The following is an 18,685-nucleotide window of genomic DNA, read 5'->3' on the forward strand; positions in this document are numbered from 1 at the left end:
CAAGGGCTGAAGTTAGGGATTACCAGGACAGTGCAGGGTTGCCTGAAACTCGAAAAGGACTCATCATTGCAAGCCACTTACATGATGTGTTCCCATGCTGGAGTCCTGCAGAAGACAGGCTCAGAATAGCCCAGAGGCCGAGCTCCCTGACTGGTATCCTGGTTCTTCCGGCAGCCCCGTAACCCTGCCACACCGCAGCGGGTCTCTGGCCTCTGGCACAATTTCACTTGGGGCCTCTGATGTGTGCAGAAGCAGCATTGCTATATAGCACAGGACAAGACAGAAGGCGAACACAGAGGGGTAAATGATAATAACCACATTGTTTAATACTAGCTTGCTGATATGGTCAGTCACGATGGTTGGTTCTTTGGTATCAAATATTACAGTGATTGGTTAATATGATTTCCAATGAGGCTTTATTGATTTGTGCTCAACCAATGACTTTTCCTCTCAATTTCCCAGTATCCAGGAGCAAGATAAGAAGCTTCAGGCTCTATGGAATGCTTGTGAAAAGTTGCCCAAGGCCAATCACAACAACATCCGGTAAGTGGATACAGTAGACGTATGGCTTGGGCTTCTAGCTCCCCGGCTAAAAGTCATGGTGATCACCGTGCACAGCACCTTATGAGGTCCAAGGTGTTATTAACACGCATGGGGTTAAAAAACCCCAAACTACCCTGTGAGGTAAGGCAGGGATAATTATTGCCATTTTGCAGATAAGGAAATGCACTCAAAGAAGTGAACCGTTGGCTAATTCCATTAAAGGAGCGAAGATGAATGTAAGCGATCTTAAGATAGTGGGGATTTATGGTCAAGACACCTGTTTGAGGACACCCGGGAGAAGCTGACCTACGTGGGAGGTGGGGGAAGCAGACGTGCCCTTGAGCAAGTCCACAGGAAGGAGAGGCGAGGGAGAGTATTTCCAGCGTGCCACCGTTCCCGTGTTCCATGCCTGCCTCTTGCTTTTCTTGCTACCGTCTGTGCTTCTGTTTAAAACCCTGCGTGCTGCAGATCCTTCTCCACGCCCGGCTCCCGCTGCTTCACACCCCACTTCTTTACTGCGTCGTCTCGCCAGCAGCGCCTGTCCTGGCCCTGCCACCTTTCCTCCCAGCTTCTTAAGGATGCAGATTTTCAGCATCAGCACCTCCTGCCATCTGCCTGATTATTTCTGTTTTTGTGCTAAAAATCCCCAGAACGATGGGAGGGTAGTTCCTCAAACAATTAAATACAGAATTCCTGTAGGATCTAGCAGTTCCACTTCTGGGCGTGTACCCACAAGAATCAAAAGCAGGGGCTCACTCCCTGCACGCTCGCATTCATAGCAGCAGTATTCACAGTAGGTAAAAGATGGAAAATCAGACGTCCATCTACTACAGATAAGTGGATAAACGCAATGTGGTGTGTTCATTTAATGGATGCCATTCTCATTCTTGTCATCCCGTGGATGAACCTTGCGGACACTGTGCTATGTGAAAAAAGCAAACACAAAGGACAAATGCAATATATGATTCCACTTATATGACATACTGGGAGTGGTCAAACTCATAGAGAAACAAAATGGGATGGTGGTTGGTTGCCAGGGGCTTAGGGGTGGGAGATTATTGTTTTTGTTTCATTTTTCTTGAGACAGACTCACTCTGTCTCCCAGAGTCCGGTGGTGTGATCTCGGCTCACTGCAACCTCTGCCTCCTGGGTTTGAGTGATTCTCCTGCCTCAGCATCCTGAGTAGCTGGGACTACAGGTGTGCACCAGCATACCCAGATAATCTTTGTATTTTTTTTCTTTTAGTAGAAACAGGGTTTCACCGTGTTGGCCAGGCTGGTCTCAAACTCCTGGCCTCAGGTGATCCACCCGCCTTGGCTTTCCAAAGTGCTGGGTGAGCCAGCGCACCTGGCCAAGATTATTGTTTATGTGCACAAAGTTTAGCTAGGGAAGATTGAAACATTCTGGAAACAGATGGTGGTGATAGTTTCCTAACACTGTGAACGTACTTAATGCCACCGAATTGTATACCTAAAAATGGTTAAAGTAGTAAATTGTATGTAGATTACAAATAAAATCCCAGGAGTGGGACTCAGTTGGGTTCAACTCATGGCGTGTTGCTGACCATCGCCCTAGGCCACCGCCCAGCCCATGGGTTGGCCTAAGCTCTCAGCTTAGCTCCCATATACTGATCCAGACCTGTGTGGCCTCTTGGAGGGTAAGGCATGGCCAGGAGAGGCTGTGGGTGGAATTGTCACAGTGACAGCTAAGTGACTACATGCTAGGACGTGAGTCTGCTGGACTTTCTACTGGGCTGATGAAGGTGAGCAGAAAATCCCAAATGAGTCGCCCCACTATGATCCAAGCAAAATGGGGTAAGGACCACAGCCTGTTGTAACTAAGAGGCCAGGTGAAAACATGTGCCCTGGGCGTTCCAGGTCATCTTGTCAGGGCCTGGCAGATTTTTAGTGTGATTTGCCAGAGCTGTTTTTTAAAATTTGCACATAGCTTCTTTCTTGTATTTGTTTTACTTTTATATAGCTACTTTGTGGGCTCTTTCTATAAAATAACTTCATTAAGCTATCATTTAGAAACCATTGAACTTTTTTAACATGTACAATTTAGTAGTTTTTAGTGTGTCCATATAGTTTTGCAGCTATTACTAGTGTCTAATTTTAGATCATTTCCCTTACCTCAAAAAAGAAATCCCTTTCCCATTAGCTGTCACTCCTTATTTTCCCCAACCATGCCCCTAAGCAACCACTAATGTACTTCCTGGCGCCATAGATTTGCCTATTCTAGGCATTTCATAGAAATGGAATAATATAATACGTGGCCTCTTGTGTCTGGCTTCTTTCACTTAGCATAATGTTTTCAGATTTATCCATGTTGCAGGATGTATCAATACTTCATTCCTTTCTGTGGCTGAATAATATTTCATTGTATAGACATACCATATGTAATTTATCTGATCATCCCTTTATGGGTATTTGGGTATTTTCTACCTTTTGGCTATTATTAGTAATTATGATTCCATGAACATTCATGTACAAGTTTGTGTGTGGGCAGCTTTCTTGGGGTATTATCCCTAGGAGTGGAATTGCTGGGTCATATACTAAGTCTATGTTAGACTTTTTCTTTATTGGATCTTTCCAAAGCACCCAGCTGAGGGTAACTCCAGGAAACACCACCCTAGCATGTAGATGTTCCTGCCAATAGTACTTAGACATACCTTTTATCACTTCTGCACACAGGGAAAATTATAAACCTCAAAACAGGATAAAGTAGCCCCCTTATCTGTGGTTTTACCTTCTGTAGTTCCAGTTACCTGTGATCAGTTGTGGTCCAAAAATAGTATGCTATTCAACTGTGTGTTTACAGTTGAATAAAGTGTTTTGGGGCTGGGCACGGTGGCTCACACTTGTAATCCCAGCACTTTGGGAGGCTGAGGTAGGTGGATCACAAAGTCAGGAGATCAGGACCATCCTGGCCAACATGATGAAACCCCGTCTTCACTAAAAATACAAAAATGAGCCAGGCATGGTGGTACGCATCTGTAGTCCCAGCTACTTGGGAGGCTGAGGCAGGAGAATCACTTGAACCAGGGAGTCGAAGGTCGCAGTAGGCCAAGATTGTGCCACAGCACTCCTGCCTGGCAGAGGGAGACTCCTTCTCAAAACACCACCACCAACGCAAAAAGCGAGGTGCTTCAAGTCATTATATACTGAGTCAGAAGGAAAGATGGAGACTTCCTGGCCAGTATTAGTTCACACCTGACCCAGTGAGATCTGATCCTGTCTGTTTTTGGAAAGAGGACGCAGAATTTCCATTTCCTGACACATGATGCATCTTCATTACATTGCAGGATGCATGGGTCTCCTAGTCAGTGAGATATGTGACACAAGAGAAATTTCTCTCCAGTCCCTGGGGGAACATGGCTATTATTGAGCCCTGGTTAAACCTGGCCCTTCTATTTTCCTTTTAGATACTTGATTAAATTTTTATCCAAGCTGTCAGAATATCAAGATGTAAACAAGATGACTCCCAGTAACATGGCGATTGTTTTAGGACCCAACCTCCTATGGCCACAAGCAGAAGGGTGAGTACAGAGCGGAGGAGCCATGTGGGTGAGCAGGTGGGACTGCAGGGCCTGGGCAGGGTGGGCAGGCCAGGTGGGACCCCAGCTAAGCACCTGCCTCTTGTATTTTCCAAACCCTATGTCTCTTTTGGCCTGGTCCTTTTTTAGGCTGAGGAGGAGGCACACATTCTGCACATCTTTCTTTCTGTTGATGGTCCCAGAGCTACGGCTCTGAAATAAGGGTCTTCTTTGAGCTACTTAAGTCAGCATTGGGATGGGGGAAAAAGGCATAAACATGGTGGCACAGGCCAGGCAAGCTCTTAGACTCTGTCATCAGAGGACATGTCCCAGCATCGGGATTCAGAGGGGTAGAGGGCTGTCTCCAGAGACAGCAGAATTGGAAAGAGGTTGAGAATCACAGGGGTGGGACGGAGGAGAATCACATCTCACGTTAAAAGTGGCTTTGTAGGTATTGTTCATGGGCCCTGGGGTTATCCCCATTGTGCAGATGGAAAAAGAGAAGCTCAGAAAGGTGAAGTGTCCCTCCCAAGAGAAAGCCTGCTCTCAAACCTCCGCCTGCAGGGTTCCAGTCCAGGGCCCCTTCCTGGACTCTGCAGCCAGAGGACCAGGGGCCTCAAACCCTGCCTTAGCTGGTAACTTCACCCTGTCTGCCTCTGCTCTCTGCTTACAGGAACATTACAGAGATGATGACCACCGTGTCGTTGCAAATTGTTGGGATCATTGAACCTATCATCCAGCATGCAGACTGGTTCTTCCCTGGAGGTAGGTGTCAGCACCTAGGTGGAGGGGCAGGAGGCAGGGAACGGGAATATCACTGCGAGTCCTGAGCCTTCGAAGCCAAGTACCACTGCCCCCGGCCTTTTTTTTTTTTTTTTAATATTCCCCTATAAACACATACACACACACATGCGCACATGCACACGCACACATACACAAAGGCATCCACATATCAGGGTAGCGTCAGCTTCCTATTCTGTAATCTCTATTTCAAGGGATGCTCTGGCTGGAAAGTATCCACTGTCTGTACTAACCGTGTCCATGGATTTTAGTGGTCTAATATCCATACTACGTTTTCTTCAAATCTACAAATCTTGGAATGCTGGTGCAGGAAGGAAAGAGATCCTCTGCTCCAAATCCTTCACTTTATAGATGCAGAGGGAGACTGAGTGCTGATATGGATGGGGACTTCTATTCAGGACTAATAGATCATCTGGCTGCCTTATCCCCTTTTGCTAACCTAGGTTGTGCCTTTGAGTTGTCCCTCAGCTTGTGAAGGTGGAGCTCAATCTCAAAGGCAATGAGATTCTTTTTGTTTTAATTCCAGCTTCAAAATTAGGCTCTCAAGGCAGCTTCCTAAGAGGAAGTTTCAGAGATGTTCTGAGCCACAGAAGCCTCATTCCATAAGTAGATGACTCTCAATGATGACAGCTTTGAAGAGACAGCAGTTGTTACATTAAATTTGGTATCTGCTTAAAAAAAAATAATAATTGGTCCTGTACCTTATGTTTGGTAGACATTAAGGGAAAGCTTTTGGCTGTGCCACAACAGCCGTTAAGGCATGTGAGGATAATATGCTAGTAATACTATGCTCTGCCCATTAGAGGTAATCAATTAATGCTGTTCTAACATTGAAGAAGTTTGCCTTTCTTTAGCTTCATGTGTTTTAAGGTCTGAACTGCTGACTCCCTAAGAGTTGTGTTGATAACACAGAGTTGGAAATCAAGATAAAGAAATAAAGGAGATAGAAGTCAAGGCAGTAATCTATAGGTTCTGTAGCTGAACTAATTCATTACTACTGCAGGCAGACAGAATTGTGCAGAGCTAATTTATTCTCATTGACTAGGAAAGGATGGGATGAGTACTTCTGTGTATCTCTTTGACAGCCAAAAAAAGACTTTGATGAAATCTCTTACTATTTCTAATATCTCGAATTGATTCTCTGTGGTTTTCCAGAAAGGCAGTAACATCATCTATAAATATGAATATTGCCTCTTATTTTATTTTCTTGACTAATTCCATGGGCTAGCATTTCTCAAATGGTGTTAAGGAATGGTAGTGATAGTGGGCACTGCCTTTTTTTCTGATTTGATTAGGACAGCTCTGTGTGCTTTTAGTCTTAAGCAGGAGGTTTTAGAAAGATGATTTCGTATATTTCAGAAAGTGTCTGTTTCTGCTTTTACTAAGTGTGTGTTTTTTTTTTTTTTTGGTCACAAATTGACTTGCTTTATTAAATGCCTATCTAGGTGATCACATGTGTTCCCCTTTTTGGCCTGCTAATATGATGCATTATATGAATAAGGTGAATTAATAAGTGGAACCACGGGATGAAATTTTCTAGGGATGACACACGAGGAATTGGGTGGTTGTACTCATCGCTCCCCTGCCCAGGAAGGGTGTGGGAGACCAAGCGTTCACATGCACCAATTTTCTTCCCCGCAGAGATAGAATTCAACATTACTGGCAATTATGGGAGTCCAGTACATGTGAACCATAATGCCAACTACAGCTCAATGCCCTCCCCAGACATGGACCCCGCTGACCGGCGCCAGCCCGAGCAGGCCCGCCGGCCCCTCAGTGTCGCCACGGATAATATGATGCTGGAGTTTTACAAAAAGGATGGGTATGAACTGGTGTCTCTTTCTCAGCACTGGGGATTGGGGGAGGTGGTGGAGTGGGTGGGTGAGACGTAACAAAAGCAGAATTACGGGAGGGCTGCACCGACTCCTCTCAGCAGTTTAGGTGACTTGTAGCAATTGAGCTGTCTCTGAGATGAGTTTCTCTGACTTACCTGCCTCCCTTTAGATCAGAGGTCAGTGTAGTCTTCTTAGCTGACACAGTTATGGTCAGTATTAATTAGTTCTCTTCAAAAGGAAGAAAAGGTACTCTCTGGGCTGGATGCAGTGGCTCATGCCTGTAATCCCAGCCCTTTGGGAGGCTGAGTCGGGCGAATCACCTGAGATCCAGAGTTGGAGAGTTCGAGACCAGCCTGACCAACATGGAGAAACCCTGTCTCTACTAAAAATACAAAAATTAGCCAGGCATGGTGGCGCATGCCTGTAATCCCAGCTACTTGGGAGTCTGAAGCGGGAGATTGCTTGAGTCCGGGAGGTGGAGGTTGCAGTGAGCCCAGATTGTGCCATTGCACTCCAGCCTGGGCAACAGGAGCAAAACTCTGTCATTAAAAAAAAAGAAAAGAAGAAAGGTAGTCACTGAGGGGACTTAAAAAAGAAATACATACACACTTGATTTGGAATCAAAATGTATATATGTAGATCAGTTCCCAAATTTGTAGTGGCTTTACTTTGATTATAAATAAGCTCATTTGCATTCTGGCACAAACAGTACCTTCAGTGTACAGTTGAACATTCCCAGCTTCAGCCTAAAACTTAAAACAGCCTGAGTGTAAAATCTTTCTAGATTTTAAAGATGTTTTCCTATCTTTTATTATTGACATCCGTAACTACTTTAATGCAGCTATTAAGAGGCTTGTAAGTACATTCAACTTAATTTGCATAGGAACAACCCTGTGCACAGGCATGTTAACTTAGTTTATATAATATTGAACTACATAATGATTCCCATAGCAAGTAAGATGGGCATAAACAGGTTTCATAACAAGCAGAGCTGACTCACGTTGAGCACCAGCTCAGCCATGGCAACCAGAGGACGTGGACTAATGAATGAGTGTGTTCAGCAAGCTGCAGGCACCCACGAATCCCTCTTAGAGAAGGAGGGGGTTGTGTTGGTTGGTCAGGCAAGTTTGTTCAGTAAACTTTGGTTAGAAATTAAAAATTACAGCCAGACGCAGTGGCTCACACCTGTAATCCCAGCACTTTGGGAGGCTGAGGCTGGTGAATCTCAAGGTCAGGAGTTCAAGACCAGCCTGACCAAGATGGTGAAACTCCATCTCTACTAAAAATACATAAATTAGCCAAGTGTGGTGGCAGGCGCCTGTAGTCCCAGCTACTTGAGAGGCTGAGGTCAGAGAATTGCTTGAACCTGGGAGGCGGAGATTGTAGTGAGCCAAAATTGCACCACTGCACTCCAGCCTGGGTGACAGAGTGAGACTCCATCTCAAAAAAAAAAAAAAAAAAAAATTGCTACGATAAAATAAAATTTAGCAGCTGCTCCCTTAGGATAGATGAGAGCATAAAGCATTGAATGGGAGTATCAGAAATAGAGACAACAGGAAGTAAGGTGGCTAGAACCTTCCCCGCTCCTGACAGACCACTGGGCAGCTAGAAAGATGTGCTTGAAAGGACCATGACCTAAAGGGCACAGGAGGGAAGGTTGAAAATCCTAGAACTGTTAGAGGTGTGCGAATCTTACTTTTCACCCCGCTTCTTTCTGAATGGGAGTTGGTAGTGGAGAACTAAAGTTGGCGGAGGAGACCACGGCTTGTTTCCTGGGATGATGGTAAAGCCTTCACAATGGCCAGTATCTCTTCTTTGTGACCTCACCGGTCAGAGACTATTTGTATGTGGCAGATAGGAATTGTTTGTGTGCACTATGCTGGTATTTATTGTTCTCCACTTAGTGGAGAAAGGAAAAAAAAGGAAATTATTATACATTCAAATGATTAGAAACCAGGCACAGTGGCTCACGCCTGTAATCCCAGCAGTTTGGGAGGCCGAGGTGGGTGGATCACCTGAGGCCAAGAGTTCAAGACCAGCCTGGCCAACATGGCGAAACCCCATATCTACTAAAAAAAAAATACAAAAAAATTTAGCTGGGTGTGGTGGCAGTCACCTGTCACTTGTCATCGCAGCTGAGGCAAGAGAATCACTTGAACCGGGGAGTCGGAGGTTGCAGTGAGCCGAGATTGTGCCATTGCACTCCAGCCTGGACGACAGAGCAGGACTCTGTCTCACAAAAAAAAAAAAAAAGAAAGAAAGAAAAATTCAAATTAGTAGGAAAAAATTTCTTTTTTGTTTTGTTTTGTTTAAATACAAAGGCTTGCTCCGTCACCCAGGCTGGCATGGAGTGGTGCAATCTTGGCTCACTGCAGCCTCTGCCTCCTGGTTTCAAGTAATAATTGTCATGCCTCAACCTCTGGAGTAGCTGCAATTACAGGCAGGAGCCACCACACTTGGCTAATTTTTGTATTTTTAGTAGAGATGGGGTTTTGCCATGTTGGCCAGGCTGGTCTTGAGCTCCTGACCTCAAGTGATCCTCCTGCCTCTGCCTCCCAAAGTGCTGGAATTATAGGTGTTAGCCACTGCACTTGGCCTCAGAAAAAACATCTTTAATCTGCAAAAAGGAACATACTTAGAATCCAAGAGTCAGAGACAGAACTAGAGAGTGCATTGGAATTTGTTTTTAAATCTTATTAATTCAGTTCCTTTGTGAAATCTGTGTAAGCTGAAGGGATACTCTTGAGGGTACATTCTGGTCCTGGCTGGGTGATACAGCACCCCTGATGTTCTGTCCCAGGTGTTTCTGCATCCAAAGTGTGCCCCTCTATCGCTCCTCCATCCTCTCTGCCAGATCTGGTCTGATTCCCATGCCCCCGGGTGCACTCCAAATGCCTTCTAAGAGAGAGTTACCACTGCAGACGCATTGAGTTACTGAGAGGTTGCTGGCCCACTCTCTGCAGGCAGATGCAAAAGCTTGAGCAATATCTTAAGCAGACGCCTTATCTCTGATAAAGCTCTCCTGCTTAAGAATTTTGTAACTGATATGTCCATTCTGTATACTATTCTTACTTAAAGTTGAAACTACCACCATCTACTTTAAGAGTATAGGAAATTTATTACATAAATTATTGTTGTACATAAAATAAAATATGTATTTTATTTTAATTTTTACTTTTGAGACAAGAGTTTCGCTCTTGCTGCCCAGGCTTGGAGGGCAATGGCACGATCTCAGCTCACTGCAAACTCCACCTCCTGGGTTCAAGTGATTCTCCTGTCTCAGACTCCTGAGTAGCTGGGATTAGAGGCACCACCACTGTGCCCAGCTAAGTTTTATATTTTTAGTAGAGACGGGGTTTCATCATATTGGTCAGGTTGGTCTCGAACTCCTGACTTCAGGTGATCCACCTGCCTCGGCCTCCCAAAGTGCTGGGATTACAAGCATAAGCCGTTACACCTAGCTTAAAAATATATATATTTTAAAATGTGTATTAAATGTTAAATTCAGTGAAGGTCTTACTGGTTTAGGGTTGCCCTTCCTGAGTTGTCTGGGATGGAGCATCTGTGTGTATGTTTATTTTTATTTTTATTTTTTTTGAGACGGAGTTTTCGCTCTTGTTACCCAGGCTGGAGTGCAATGGCGCGATCTCGGCTCACCACAACCTCCGCCTCCTGGGTTCAGGCAATTCTCCTGCCTCAGCCTCCTGAGTAGCTGGGATTACAGGCACGCGCCACCATGCCCAGCTAATTTTTTGTATTTTTAGTAGAGACGGGGTTTCACCATGTTGACCACGTTGGTCTCCATCTCTTGACCTCGTGATCCACCCGTCTTGGCCTCCCAAAGTGCTAGGATTACAGGCTTGAGCCACCGCGCCTGGCTGTGTGTATGTTTTAAGGAGGTACAGTGAATTGCAGAAGATCAGTTCTTACCCGACCTTAAGAGAAAGTGAAACCTAAAGTTGTCAGTGTTTGTGGGGAGAGGAAAGAAACTTGCGTCTCTGAGTCCCTATGTTATCTTAGTAACATTAGGGGAATTCTCTACATTGGCCCCATTTCTGATCTTTTGAAATCTATGAGATGCATTTTAAAGTCTTCACACTGCTCATTGAAACCCTGAGAAATTAAAGCTCATGTTATTGAAGGTTTTCGGCCAGGTTAAAAAAGGATATATGAATTATATATCAATAAAGCAGATACTTTAAAAAAAAGTTGGGGGCAAGAAAACTGGATAAAATTGGAAAGAAATGGTAAGTTTCCCATCTGTGTCAGTGACACTTTCTAGGCTGATGGCTGTTATGTCCTAGGCATCATATGAAGCTTCTTACTCCCCTCACAACCTGATGCCTTTTTGATTCAAAATGCTGCAGGAAGCTGGGTTTCTTTAGCAGGGCTTAGGGTCCAATTCAGGAGCTTACATATACATTTTTCATCATTATGGTAGGTAGAATAATGCCCATCCCCCAAAGAAAAATAGATCTGAAACTCTGAAAACAATTCATATTTCCTTATTTGGGTAAAAGTTCTTGGAATATATGATTAAAATAAGGATCTTGAAATAAGGAGATTGATCATTTTGGATTATCAAGGTGGGCTCCACATGACGTCACATGCATCCTTATTAAGAGGAAAGCAGAGAGAGGTTTTACTACACACACACACACACACACACACACACACACACACACACCCCACACAGGAAATGTGATGATGGAACACAGAGAAATTTGAAGAAATGACTGGGAGTGGTGGCTCACACCTATAAGCGCAGCACTTTGGGAGGCCGAGGCGGGTGGATTACAAAGTCAGGAGTTCAAGACCAGCCTGACCAACATGGTGAAACCCTGTCTCTACCAAAAATACAAAAAATTAGCCAGGAGTGGTGGTATGCGCCTATAATCCCAGCTACTTAGGAGGCTGAGGGAGGAGAATCGCTTGAACCGGGGGTTTGCAGTTAGCCGAGATCACACCACTGCAGTCTACCCTGGGCAACGAAGAGAGGCTCCTCCTCAAAAAAAAAAAAAAAAAAAAAAAGACATTTGAAGAGATGACTACATGCCAGAGATTGCCAGCAGCCACCAGAAGCTGAAGAGGGAGCAAAGCCCTACTCCGTCCTTGATTTCCACCTGGTAGTACTGATTCTCATTTATTTAGAAAATAAATTTCTGTTGTTTATCAACCTTGTGGTACTTTTTTTTTTTTTTTTGAGACGGAGTTTCGTTCTTGTTACCCAGGCTGGAGTGCAATGGCACGATCTCGGCTCACCGCAACCTCTGCCTCCTGGGTTCAGGCAATTCTCCTGCCTCAGCCTCCTGAGTAGGTGGGATTATAGGCACGCGCCACCATGCGCAGCTAATTTTTTGTATTTTTAGTAGAGACGGGGTTTCACCATGTTGACCAGGTTGGTCTCGATCTCTCGACCTTGTGATCCACCCGCCTCGGCCTCCCAAAGTGCTGGGATTACAGGCTTGAGCCACCGTGCCCGGCCAACCTTGTGGTACTTTTGACAGCAGCCACAGGAAGCCAATACAATCATCCACTGCAGCTCCACACCAAGAGCTTCGTGCTAAACATGGCAGCTGGTGCTTTGATTGTCCTCCTAGGGAGTGTGGGGATCTAATTGCCCTCCCTTCAAGTCTGAGTTGCTCTAATGAGTTGCTTGACTCATAGTAGGATATGGCAGAAGTGATGTTCTGGGACTTCTGAGGCTAGGTCAGAAGAAGCCTTGTAGATTCTTACTGGGTCTCTGGGGACACTCACTCTTGGAACCCATTACCATCCTATGTGGAAATCCAGGCAGCACCTTGGAGATAAATGGAAGTCCCCAGCCCTCAAGCCTAGCTGAGCACTGTTCTGATGCCAGCACAACTCCCAGCTCTGAGGAGTCTTGCTGGAGTCCTCAGCCCAGGTCAGACCCACTCTGCCAATGCTGTGTGTGCAGACAGGCCGGCCTTGCCATGCCCTGCCAGAACTGTCGATTGGTGACCCAGATAAGCACGCAAAGTTCTGGGGCAGTTTGTTACATAACAAAGATAACCAGAACAAGCTTTAAAAAACAAAAAGACAAAAGGCCGGGCATGGTAGCTCATGCCTGTAATCCCAGCACTTTGAGAGGCCGAGGTCAGGGGTTCAAGACCAGCCTGATCAGCATGCTAAAACCCTGTCTCTACTAAAAAAAAATACAAAAGTTAGCTGGGCATGGTGGTGGGCACCTGTAATCCCAACTACTCAGGAGGCTGAGGCAGGAGAATCGCTTGAACCCAGGAGGTGGAGGTTACGGTGAGCCGAGATCGTGCCTCTGCACGCCAACCTGGGCAACAGAGTGAGACTCTGACCCAAAAAAAGAAAAGAAAAGAAAAAAAAAAGAACTCTGTAACCCCCTCACCTGCCCCAGATCTCTCTATCTGATTTAAATGGCCTGGCCTGGGATAAATATGTGATTCTAATGTGCATCTGGGGTTGGGAACCACTGAATAATTTTGCCACTCTGAATAAAGAACTTAGCAGCTGTACATTTTTTTAAAAAAATTTGTCAAACGTTCCTAGTTTAACCACTGAGTGTTGGTGTGATATATAGGGTGTTCCAACTTTGCCAATACTCTGAGCAACAAATGGTTAAATAATTTATCACATTATTGTTTTCTGTACTTTTGAAGCTCCTACTTAGGAAGCTTCAGGTGCAGGTTACGTTTTTAGTGTCTTTTTTGAGTCTTCTTGTTTTAATAGTGAAATTTGTGTCTTAAGTCATGAGTCCTAAATAATAAATGAAAGTAACTCTACAGTCCTTCTGTTTCTCTGACAGTGCCAGACTTTCTGGTCAAATCAGTTGTTTTTCTACTGCCTTCAAAAGAGTATGCCAAAATGTTTACACTCTCTTGCTGGTTGGTCATGGAGATGGCAGTGGACTTTGGACTCTAAGCATTTGTCATATGCTTCCATTGACTGCAACCCTTGACTGAGCCTGGACAAGCTGGGCCAGAACTGTTGAGGGACCTGTGGAGAAGCCCAGAGGCAAGAACAGAAGTGACAGTCCAAGTGCTATGGCTCACGCCTGTAATCCCTGCACTTTGGGAGGCCAAAGTGGGCAGACCACTTGAAGTCAGGAGTTTGAGAGCAGCCTGGCCAACATGGTGAAACCCTGTCTCTACTAAAAATACAAAAAAAAAAAAAAAAAAAATTAGCTGGGCATGGTGGCAGACACCTGTAATCCCAGCTACTCGGGAGGCTGGGGCAGGAGAATTGCTTGAACCCAGGAGGTGGTGGTTGCAGTGAGCTGAGATGGCGTCATTGCAGTCCAGCCTGGCTGATGGAGTGAGTCTCCATCTCAAAAAAAAAAAAAAAAAAAAAAAGGAGAGAAGTGACATGTGATGCGACCTCCCGTCCCGATAGCTCTCGGATAGATACCATCTTCCCCTGCTCTCCTTCCCTGGACTTAGACATTGATGGATGCTGGGACCAAGTCAGAGGACTTGGTCTTTATATACACTGGAGAGGTTAAGGTACTTTGTTGCTACTTACTGAAGAGAGGAGTTACTCCCAGAAAAGCTGGAAAATAACAAATTCAAGTCTCACTGGGTACGTGTAGATAAGGCTGTCTTAGGAGCTTTGGGTGTCCCTTGCACTCACCTTCGCTGTCCAGGACACCGTCTGCTGACCCTGTGGTTCCCTGCCACAGTTCATCTTACAGTCCCTGAATCTGCACATCTACAAGAGGTGTTTGGGAAGCTTCTGTGGATATTTGGGAAGCTACCAGGTCTCCCTGTCTCCTTTTTCTTGGCTGGCCTTTGCCAAATGTAACTGATCTCTAGAACAAAACCCAAAACCTTCCAAATCTCTGTAGGCTTGAACGCTTCACACCCATGTATCAGCTGACACCTCCTCTGGCTGGGTTTCTTCCTGACCAGGAGTCAAAAACAGCACTGCAGATGTCTGTTCTTCAGAGGAATAAACAAAAACAAACTACTCACTCCAGACAACTCAGCTAGAATGGGCCACAGCAAAATTCTGTCTGGTGATAAGTGTAGATACCTGTTCTCCTTGGAGCTGAGATCTTCCAGATTTTTTATTTTGGCTTCTTTTCCTCTTTTTTTTCCCCCCTCTTCTTCCTTCTCCTCCTCCTCCTTCTTCCTCTTTTTCTTTCTTTTTTTTTCTGGGGCAGGTCTTTGTTTCTCTTTAATTTTGGTAAGATCTCCATCCAGGGTGTCTCAGGGAGTGACTGCACACTAGCCAGGGTTAGACTTTCTTCTTCTTCTTCTTTTTTTTTTTTTTTCTGAGATAGAGTCTCACCCTGTTGCCGAGGCTGGTCTCCAATTCCTGGGCTCAATGATCCTCCTGCCTCAGCCTCCCGAACACCGTGACCCATAACTTTTAGTGGGCAGGTACACAGTAGAATGTCGCACACTGTGGTTGCAGTGTCTGTAACTGAATTTGTCCACTCTTCCCTTCTGCCTCAATTCCTCAACAAAGACAGGCATATTCTAAACCTTACTATCAGGGAGTGATCATGAAGGCATTTTTCTTACATGGTTTCCTTGCTTGCTTGTCACAGTACCAGTGACCTTCTCACTTGAAGTAAAAGGAATGACCCATTTTCTAAGTTCAGGGGGCTTAGAGGTGAGCAGACAGCATCTTCCACTGGTTTACCCTTAGCTGCTCTAGTTGACTACTGAGTACCTCCTCACTGGTGCATCACTTTATTGCTTCCCTCTTAAGCCCTGAGCTGTCCTTCCGCTGGTCCTGGGCCTAATCCTTTCCCTGTGTGGTCTACCAGGTTGCAGACTTTAAAAGAAGCATCAAGGAGCCATTTATAGCTCTTCTCTTTCTGCTTCCTTCTCCCTGCTTACACTGTGTGAAAAGAATAACCCTATAAATAGCCCTACATGGAAAATCAGCATCGCAATCAGACCCCCTCTGAGTTCAAATCCTGCTTACCTAACTCTGAATGCCTCAGTTTCTTCATATGCAAAATGGGAAAATCATGGTAAGCACCGACTGGAGTCATTCAGAGCATTAAATGAAATACTGCTTAGTAAGTGTTTAGAACAAAGCTCAGCACAGGGTAAATGTGAGCTGTTCTTAGTACATGAACCAGATGTTTGAGTGATATCCTCATGTTTTTAACACGGCAACATGGCAGGGCCCACTTTCCCACTGATGAGGCATCTTGATCAAGCCCTTTCCTGGCCATCTCAGGTGCTTGAATGTTTTTTATGTCTCCACCTCACCATAAGCAATTGAGCTAATTCTGCAAGCACAAAATATACAAACACCAAGGGCTTAGTGACAAAGCACAAAATATCCTGACAGCCAAGGACAGCTGGTGGTGGCAGGAGGTCCCCAGAACATGGAAACCCCTGTGTGAGCAGGAAGTGCTGTCACCATTCCAGGCCGAGTCTCCTGAACCCCGGTGTATTTTGTTTTCCAAAGAACCTTTCAGATAAGATGTCCCTTCTGATTCCTGCCTCCTTTACTGCCCCGGTGACCTGGGTTGGGCAGTGAGACTTAGAAGGGTTTGCAAGGATCCCTTCCCAAACTTTATGTGTTTGTTTCTTAAGCCTGGAATCATTTAAGTAGGCTTTTGGCATCCCCTATTCTGAAACCCAGATTGGCTCATTCTACTCACCAGAGCCCTGCAAGCCTAAGAAACGTAGGGAAATGGGCCAGGTGTGGTGACTCACGCCTGTAATTGCAGCACTTCGAGAGGCCAAGGCGGGTGGATCACGAGGTCAGGAGTTCAAGACCAGCCTGGCCAAGATGGTGAAATCCCATCTCTACTAAAATATGAAAATTAGCCAGCCATGGTGGTGTGCACCTGTAATCCCAGCTACTTGGGAGGCTGAGGCAGGAGAATTGCTTGAACCTGGGAAGCAGAGGTTGCAGTGAGCTGAGATCACGCCATTGGGTGACAGAGCAAGACTCTGTCTCAAAAAAAAAAAAAAAAGAAAAGAAAAGAAAGAAAGAAAAGAAACCTAGGGAAACAGGACTGATAATAACCTCCAGTCCTCATTTTTTGTTCCCTGCTCTATTTCTATCAGGGAACTCATTCCAAAATCTGTTGAGGTTTAGGGTCTGTTTAGAAAGGAAGAAATCGGATGGGAAACCCCATAAGTGCAGGTGACATGAGCCAGATGGGGTCTTCCTAACATCTCTGTCAGGCTGTGCCTGACTCAGCAGTGGAGTATCCTTTCCCCCCTTTATCAACGTATTTTAGACTGTTGGTTCTCTTTCTTCCTCTGAGGAGATTTTTAAAAATAAGTCAGACGTACACAAAGCATTATCATTGACACTACATCTTACCGATTTCTTAGTAAGGACTAAGAAATGCCCTTTTTTTATGCCCCCAGTTTCTCATTGGCTCTTTACAACAAATATAAGGAAGAGAAGCTTATTAATTCCATTTTACAAAGGATGATCGGAGGATGATCCCTTTGTAAAGGATTCCTCCAAATTATAGACTTAGTCATTGGAAAATCTAGGATTCAAGCCCAAATTCCTGCTTTCAGAGCCCTACTGTGCTAAGCCAGAGAGGGTGTGGCATCACCATGTTACGCCCAAAAGACATAAGCCAGCTACTAGGCCTATATATTCCCTCCATCAAGATACTGTCTGATTCTCTGAATCTCCAGCTTGTCCACACCATAAAATGCCATTGGCTTAGCTAGCTAGAGCCTACTACAACCCATCGTATGACCACTCAGCTTCCGCCCCCAGGTCATGGTGCAAGGACATCCTAAATACATCTTAGCACTCAATAATTGATAAATTACCTTCATGGAAATGCTGGAAACAGGAAAGGAAGTTTTAACTCCATTCTGTAGATGAAGAGAGAGCTCTACGGAGTCAGTGAATGGTTTAACTAGGAATAGAGGCCTGGGTCATTCCAGAACCTGTTCCATGATACAGTCTCATGAAAAATACCCACGTGTGCATTATGATAAATCCTATGCAAATATGAGGTGCTGGCAGGCAGGGAAGATAGTTCTTCAGTGGGACTACTTTGCCAAAGTGAGGACTTGTCACCTGACTCACGTCCCCGTGCATCCCAATGATGTGCGGTGACAACTCTGTATTCCCTGCCCCTTGTCGTATTACTGTAAGAGCAGTGGTCCAGCCTGGGTAACATGGCGAAACCCATCTCGAAGAAATTATGATAATTGGCCAGGCATGGTGGCATGTGCATGTAGTCCAGGCTACTCAGGAGGCTGAGATGGGAGGATCGCTTGAACCCGGGAAGTTGAGGCTGCAATGAGCCATGATCATGCCACTGCACTCCAGCCTGGGTGACAGAGAAAGACTCTGAAAAAAAAAAGAAAAAAGCAGTGGAGATCATCTTCTCAGGTTCTGCTCCCCAGATTCTGCAGGCTCCCTACCTCCTACCACTGGGAGGCACAGAAAAGGCAGACGGAGGCCTTGGGCATCCTGCTTATTGATTTCTAGGCCCTTTGCTTCACAAAGATTCTTCCTGGCCCCTGGTTTCTTGCTTTTACCTTGATTCACCTATAAAAAATCTGAAAGCCAAATTGTTCTCACTTTTCAGCAGAGGCATGGGAAATCTTTGCCATCTAGACTGGCCTTAGGTATCCATGCAGAAATGTCTGCTGGAGTCAGATTTTTTTATTAATTCTACTTTTGTATTGCTCCTGTCTTAAGAGACAGCAGCAGTGCCTTGATTCTGGCTGCTGTTTGTTAATGCAATAAAACAATGAACAGAAGCTTATGAACTGCTGCTATAACCTTCTGGTTGGATCCCCATCTGTGAGTAGATTTCCCCTTCTTGGCCGCATACTGAGCAATTTTATTATTTCTGTCTTCAGGTTGAGTTTTATCTAGACATTTGAACATTTACATATACCAACTTGCCTTGGAAGTTAATGCGCTTTTAGGCTTCCGAGAGCATTGCTGCTGCCTTTGTGATTGATTTACTGTGTAAAGATTTATATTACTGTTTGAAAATGTCAGTGAACATTTGATGTGA

The 18,685-nt window shown here is 45.0% G+C and overlaps 1 protein-coding gene across 6 annotated transcripts in view; it reads left to right on the forward strand.

The window, feature by feature from the left end:
- ARHGAP44 (Rho GTPase activating protein 44) overlaps positions 1–18,685 on the forward strand; it is a 203,691-nt gene that overhangs the window by 162,713 nt on the left and 22,293 nt on the right. For all 6 annotated transcript variants that reach the window (XM_010339869.3, XM_003929255.4, XM_010339870.2 and 3 more), the window contains 4 exons: positions 463–543; positions 3,968–4,081; positions 4,752–4,843; positions 6,521–6,701. In XM_010339869.3, coding sequence (XP_010338171.1) covers positions 463–543; positions 3,968–4,081; positions 4,752–4,843; positions 6,521–6,701 — 468 coding nt within the window. The remainder of the gene's footprint in view (positions 1–462; positions 544–3,967; positions 4,082–4,751; positions 4,844–6,520; positions 6,702–18,685) is intronic.

The sequence above is a fragment of the Saimiri boliviensis genome, chromosome 17 (genome assembly GCF_048565385.1).
Source record: "Saimiri boliviensis isolate mSaiBol1 chromosome 17, mSaiBol1.pri, whole genome shotgun sequence".
Classification (NCBI taxonomy): domain Eukaryota; kingdom Metazoa; phylum Chordata; class Mammalia; order Primates; family Cebidae; genus Saimiri; species Saimiri boliviensis.